Source organism: Montipora foliosa, chromosome 6 (genome assembly GCF_036669935.1).
Source record: "Montipora foliosa isolate CH-2021 chromosome 6, ASM3666993v2, whole genome shotgun sequence".
Classification (NCBI taxonomy): Eukaryota; Metazoa; Cnidaria; class Anthozoa; order Scleractinia; family Acroporidae; genus Montipora; species Montipora foliosa.
Window position 1 is genome coordinate 46397459 of NC_090874.1, and position 7500 is coordinate 46404958.

Below are 7500 nucleotides of genomic sequence, written 5' to 3' on the forward strand. Positions count from 1 at the left end.
CGGAAATGAAGTGGATATTCTTATCGAAATACTCCAAGACATCTGTTGCATCCAGCCCCATAGCGTTAATCATCGCATCACAAGTGGTCTCCACGGAAGAAAATCGAAAATCGTTATTTCTTTTGTTAGTATACAGTGTATACAACATCTTAGCGGTGTTTTTACTATTCTCTATGCAAAAAAACTCATTATTTTATACATACTGATGAAATACTAGGATTTTCCTCTTTGTAAAAAAATCATACCTCTACCGTATGCAGTGAGGATATTGCTTTTATCTTTCACATCTGAGGATATAGGTGGTGTCATGGTAACGAACTCGCTGACCTCCGTAAATTATTGCTGGAAGTGAAATGGAGCAGATTCAGAGCTTCCTTAAAATACTGCTTGTTATTAATACATGCAATATCTCTCACTCCAGCTTAGTGTCTCCCTTTTGACAAATTTCTAGATAGATATCTGTAGAAAACACACAAGAAATGAACTAAAATCAAACAAGTTTCTTGGATTTGTAGGAAAAACGCAAATTTCCACCTGCCACGTCAACGGCATCGCCACAAAAAATAACCGTGCTGCACTTGCAGCATGCATTTTAGAACAATTTTTGCAGTACACTGCGTAACAACAAGAAATGACAAATTTTGAGGTTTTGACGACAACGTGAGCGTAAAAATGTGAACCCTGTAGTCTCTATTTTTACTCTGAAACCACTCGCACCAATTTATTTTAATTTCATCCACATTGTACGATGTAAACTGGATGGAACGTTGCCGTCGCAGTAACTGTTCTTAAAATACGCCAGTCACTTGTATCGATAAAACTAATTGAAATTTTCGGCCCCCGCTAAAAAAGGGGGACCAGGAGATTTCTTTATCAGCAAATTTTAATCTTTTGATTTATCAATTTATTAGAACAGACAAGAGACAACCCCAGACAATTTAAATATGCCTTAGCTTGAGAATGCCCAATGAAAAAGGAACACATGATCCTTCGACAAGGGTGTGGCTTTCAGTTTACATCTCTGAATTTGTCATCATATTTCTAATAAACGGCTTCACTATCATCACCTTTGCAAGAAATCACCATCTACGCAAGTGCACTACGTACCTGATCATAAACCTGGCTGTGGCCGATTTGCTGGTGGGAGCTGTGTCAGAGCCCATGCATATTTGCCATACGCTAACCTTTAAACCTGAAAGTGGATTCAGTTGGAAAAAGTTCACAGTCATGTACTTTGAGAACATTTTTACAAATTGCTCTCTGCTTAATCTTGCCTTGCTGTCGTTGGAACGCCTTCATGCAGCTTTATTTCCTTTCAGACACTCTCGAATGATGAACTGGATTTATTTAAAGACCATTGTTTGCATTTGGCTATTAGCTCTTGTTCCGGCGTCTGCAGAGGCTGCGCTAAGCCTTACTAACTTAAAAGCCTCCGAAATCGTTTGGGCGTCACTCATTATAATTGTCCTTTCGACCGTCATAGTATCCTATATTATTATTATCTTTAATGTCAAAAGAAATGTCCTTCCACATCTGTCTGGGGCAGGGGCCTTCGACAGGAAAATGACAGCCACGTTATTCGTTGTCACTGCTCTAAGCACACTTTCCATTCTTCCCTGGTTTTTCTACGCTGTCCTCGGAGTAAGAGGATTCACCACACTATCCACAAAGGCCTTATTTAATATCCGCCAGTCCGTAGATGTCTTGTTCTTCGCCAATTCCTTTGTAAATCCTATAGTTTATACCTTAAGAATGCAAGAGTTTCGGAATACCGCCCTAATCAGGTGTCGTAAGAGTACTGAACCACAACGCCATTCTCTCCAGATGATTTGTGTAACACGCATGACAGCATCTCTGGATCCTCAAGCCCTGGGTAACAGTAGTACAAGTGACCACTTTGGAAATAGTTCTCAACTAAGAATAGTGATAATCGAAAAGCCAGTGCAATTTGACAATCGCAGCCGACCTAAGCCGAGCTGGCGGAGCACGGTTAACGCTCACATACAAATATTTAGTGCAAGAGCGAACAAACTTTTTGCAGAGATATACCTTAAAGTTTTCGATGTTGACTCGGGAGTAATCGGAAGGAACCTAAGTACCCGTTTGCAGGAGTCGAACCTACGTTACGATTCCGCCGATTCTATCTTCGATACTCTCCACTAAGCTGAATGTCACCTTGTTCGGGTGAATATTGTCCTGTGATGCTGGTAAAACTAAAACTAGACGATCTCAGGCGTAAACTGGGTGTCCTGTGGTGCATGTTACACAAAAACAGTTGGCACTGAGTTGAGGGGTATTGAAGGCGCGGAAACTGGATTTTCCCAGGAGTAATGCTGGCTAAGCCAATCCGAAAATAACTTCTGGTAACTCGCACAATTGAAGAAGCAGGCCAGGGGATCGAGCTCGAATGCGGCCTATTTCTCATCATCTCCAGAGATGCTCAGTCCGGGAACGAAACACTACTTAGTTTTGTTTCGTTTCCTCAGAAACAAAACGTATCTATTTTGACTTCAGGATAAACTATTTACACAGTAAGGTGTAGTAGCCAATCAAAGAAGAGTTTGTAATAACTTTTATTACAGTTGAGGCCACGTCTTAGCAGTGTTAGGTTCAGAAGGCGCAAAAACGAGGCTTTCGAGTCAAAAAAGGAATTTAGAATTTCTGATCGAAGGATTGTGTGATTTCTTGATTCTCGTCTGTTTTCTTTGCTTTTTTTTTTCGAGTAGTTTGAGATATCTCTGGCCTAATTGCATCGTGAATCCTATGGAAAGGCACAATATAGCATATGGATGTGTTTGTATAAAAGAGAGAAAAAGTAGAGAAAGCTAAAGTATTCAATTGTGTTTGACAAATAATACATTGTAGAACGAACAGGTATACAAATAACTAGTGTACAGAGTATACAGTCAACTAAAATAAGAAAATATTATCTAAAATCAAATCAATACAAAGTGCTACCTGAATGATTTTGGATTAGACTGAAGCGATAGACTGTTGAAAAATCCAAAGTTATCGCGATCCATGATTTCCAAGACTTAGTAAGTAGTAATTCGAATGAGCTGAATCAACATATTTTATCTTCTTTTCTCCCGCCCTTACCATTCCGGAAACGAAACACTATATATTTCTTTTTTAAAGGGAACCTCCACTAAAACAACAAAATAACTTTAAACCACAGAACATAATGTTTACAATTAAAATTGTTCAAACAAAAACGCTTGTTATAATATTGGCTTTCAAATTTTTCGGGCGCCGCCATCTTGAATAATTGTGACGTATCGTGGTTGCCCTATTGTTCTGACACAAAGGACGATTGTTCTGGAACAATAAGGCAACCCCGATACATCACAATTATTTAAGATGGCTGCGCCCGGGAATTTGAAAGTCAAGATTATAACAAGCTTTTTTTTTTTTTTAACAATTGTAATTGTAAACATTATGTTCCGTGGTTTAAGGTTATAATTTTGTTGTTTTAGTGGAGGTTCCCTTTAAGTAGCTCCTTGTTGAAATAGCTTCTTGTTTGTAGCGGAGCTCCGCGCGCGCAGAGCACCATAGTTAACAAAATATGGTAAACCATCGATGCGAGAAATTTTGGTTTTATAGCCATGACGTCATCGACCGTCCGTACGTCCACCCCTCCATGTATGCCAATGTGACCAGCATCATGCTAGTTTACAGCATACATATCCATGTTTTGATCAATTGACACCTGTCAAAACGAGGTATCCGCTGACCACTATCATGTTGCCATATCGCGTTCTCAAGCTTAGAGCTCACGGAGGTCAGATGTTTTTTGAAGTTGACCACTGGCCAGGTACTGGTTTTCGATTGGATTGCAGGCTCAACCCAGGTTAGCTCACCTAAACATAAGCGAGGCTTCATTTTTCTCGAGCTTTCTGGGGCTCGACGCGGCTACACGGCCATACTAAGTCGACTCTACTTCTTACACAGTGAACGCTTTTCGTGTTCAGGTTGAAAACAGTTTGTTTACAGCGATTATGATCAGTTTCACGCGCCCCTCAACGACTTTTTTTTCATTTTTTCAAACTAAATTTTGGGTGGACGTCAATCAAATGTTTCTATGACAATAGTCCTTTTCACTTCGCAGCAGTCGAATTCGTTATGGAAACAATTGATTGACGTCCAAATAAATTCTAGTTTCGGAATATTAAAAAAATGTTGTTAAGGGGCGCGTGTAACTGATAACCGCTGTAAAGCACCAAGAGGTTGGAGCGGATCTTGTTTGAAGTTCGTCCGTTCTTGGTTGCATTGCCGTATTTTGCCAGCCAAGCTGGCCTGTTTCATTTACATGAAAGAACAAAAATTCCCCTCACATTTATGAAAACAACTATGACTACCTATTAATCATTTCCATGAAAGAACACTTGAAATGAAAAATGGCTAAAATTCTTGTCATCTGAAAACAACTCGGGTATCAAATGTTAACCCACATATGCAAATTAGTTAAGTTCGAATCATTTAGAACACCATCAATCCACAAAGACACACTTAAAAAGGCAGAAAAATCAGCCAAAAATTTTATTGAAACAAAACATATTTGCTGTTAGAAGGAAGAAAGTAACTTCTTCCACCAAGTATGAGCTATTACTGGTATTCTGTTTTGTTTGCGTGCGTGCAAACAAGGCGTGACACTCCGTCTCAAAATTAAACCACACGCAACTAGATAAATTTCCCACCAGTGTTCAAGATCAAACCCCTTGCTGAAGAACCCTTTCCTTGAAAAATGAAACAAAAAATGGACAGCAGGCTTTCTTTCAAATAATTCTTGTTGTGTTGAGTACCAATAAATATAGATCCAGACAACAGAGATCAAAGATGCATTCAAGGTGTTCGATTCCTTCAATGAGCCTGTTAAACCCATATTCAATATGACAAACTTATCACGCAATTTGTCATTTGGTTTCAGTGTTGTGCACAACACCACAGTTTGTAAAATATTTAGAAATACAACATATTGCTCGACGGTCGATCGAAAGATGCATTAATCGTCCATTAATCGTCCCTTTGGAGATTCCAGATATTTATTTTTCACCGCCTGTCTTGTTTATCCAATCGAAATGCCGAGTCAGTTTTTGACTGGATTGCCATATGGCAACCCAGTAATTAATTGTGTAAAAATTATAGAACTGAGTTGACAAAGATCGCTGGCGTTGGGGCTAGGATTGTTCTTCCTTTCTGGTCAGATTTCTGTATATGATTGCGTGAATTCGACGAAAGCACTGACAACTTTCCATTTGAAAAAATTTGGGATAAAGTATCACTTAAAATCATTTTAAGGTTTTAAAAAAATTATTTTTTGCGAGCCGCCAGGCGAAACTGACCTTGGCAGCCACTTTCTTAAGCATGACTTTCTTGTGGTACAGCATCGCGCATACCGGCGAAATTTTCGATTTCTTGGATGAGTGAGTGTGTGGGTGGGCACGCGTGACGATTGCCTGTCGGAAAGTTTTCGGATCACTATCTTATTATTTCTGTGCTATGCTACACGTTTTGCTTTTCATTTGCGGTTGCGTTCGTTTACTTCCAGTGAAGTATTCTTTAAGTCTTTTAAGATATCCTGGCAGTGTTGAGTTGTAATCGCCATACGCGTACTTTGGAGCGATGAACGCGGTTTTTAGGTCATACAAGAAAACTATTGTTCCATTTGAATGAATGGATAAAGGTAAAACGGAACTCACATCAACGATGGTACACACTATGCTCGCTCAAAAATTTCAGCAGAATTTTATCCAGCCCGGTTGCCTTAATGCGTAGAGTCACGGTTACAAACAAGCTTACCCCTTAGATTAGCGACTACTCCATCATGGAATATTCTCCACAATACTGAAAGTAGTCTGAGGCGGTTCGACTGAATTGCGACAACGGAACATACGTTTGATTTCAAGACGAATATCTTTTTTGATCAATGCGTACACGACAAAATTAACGCTGGAGTTTAAATGAACGAGCAAGTACGCTACTTTCACGAGAACCGGTTCAATAGAGCAAAGCCTGTAGGTAAAGCAGAGGGATAAAGAGACACTTAGGCTGTTACAAAGAACAAATAACAAGATAACGGAGCCAAGAAGGCTTGTAGACAAATTTTGTCTCCTATGCCGGCTTCGAAATTTCAGCTCCTTTGGTTTGTAGTTGTGATTTATGTTAACTGCTTGGGTGGTTATTTGCTTGGATACTTTTCGTGAAATAAAAACAATACGAAGATAAATAAAAATTAGTAAAAGGCAAGAAACAATGCCGAATAAAACATCCACGGCCACTCGATAATATTTTTCGATCTTCTGTTGAAAGTGATCGTTTTAAAACCAAAGGAGGCGAACAAATGTTGCAGCGAATGTGGAACTCCAGGCTATGGCCACCATTGCAATTACTCGCTCGCTTGTCACCAACGACGCATACCTCAGAGAGTGCACAATACCAATGTATCTGTCGATTGCCACGGCCCAAAGGTTCGTTGTTGAAGAAAACAGCAGAAAGTTATAAAATACAATCTGCAAGTACCAGTCACATCGGAAATAAAACTTACAGGCAAATTCACTTGGTATGACAAACAAACCGATGCAAAAGTCTGCAATCGCCAAGGATAGAACGAACCAGTTACTGGTTACTCGCAGATGTCGTCTGCAAGTTATAAAATTAATGATGAGACCGTTTCCAGTGATTGTAAGCACAGCAATGATACCACGGATGATCCAATACCAAGTATCCAATGGTTCCGTTAAAATACCACTACTGGAACTTAGAGTATGGTTGCTCGTACTGTTCGCCATACTTTTCCATACGAAGGCCTTTGCTGTACCGGGTTGCTTTATGCAATATTCGTTGCTCAAGGAAGAAGACACCTGACAGCTGTGTTAAGTGCTCGTCAAACTTAAATTTGCTTCAGACAAGTGGGGGATCAACTTTTTTCCTTTCAAGCCCTTGTAAATATCACTTCAATGCGCTGAAGCGTTCATGATGTTGTCAACCCTTGCCTTCGATGAAGGACCTCATTTTAACGAGGATTTAATTAAACCGGATGCCTGTATGCAGTATATTGGAAGGAACTGATAACTTTCCTTCGTTTCTGCAATTTTTCTTTTACTTTGGAATGAATGCTTTTCTGTATTTTAAATACAAACAAGATGAATTTTTGCCTAGAAAATCAAAAACAATTAAAAACAGCAAATTGAACTGGGAACTATTTGTTTCCATTACATGAGGAATCGTAAATCTCTGCCCGGATTGGTCAAAAAGAAATTTTTGTTTAAACATATGGTGCACAGCTGATTACATCAACTAAGGTTCGCATTTTTAAAATTAAGGTTTTTCAGTTTGAAAAATCACAGGAAAAAACAGACAGCAGTCCACAAAACAAATAAACCTTTACCTTGACAAAGAGTATAAGGGCTTTGGACCATACTGTTTTATTCGTTTTTAAGGCTCGTTCTTTCTAACTACTTTGAATTGCTTATAAAATTGTGAACAATCAAAGAGAAACTC

General features: G+C 39.1%; 1 protein-coding gene and 1 long non-coding RNA gene across 3 annotated transcripts in view; one reads left to right on the forward strand and one right to left on the reverse strand.

The window, feature by feature from the left end:
- The window catches only part of LOC138008433 (uncharacterized), a 586097-nt gene that overhangs the window by 265033 nt on the left and 313564 nt on the right, over positions 1 to 7500 (forward strand). The window lies entirely within an intron of this gene.
- On the reverse strand, positions 4505 to 6789 carry LOC138008739 (histamine H2 receptor-like). Its single transcript, XM_068856043.1, has 2 exons — positions 6339 to 6789; positions 4505 to 6296 (listed from the first exon to the last, which is right to left on the reverse strand). Exons 1-2 carry the CDS (start codon positions 6786 to 6788, stop codon positions 5823 to 5825), a joined length of 924 nt encoding a protein of 307 aa, XP_068712144.1. The 5' UTR covers position 6789; the 3' UTR covers positions 4505 to 5822.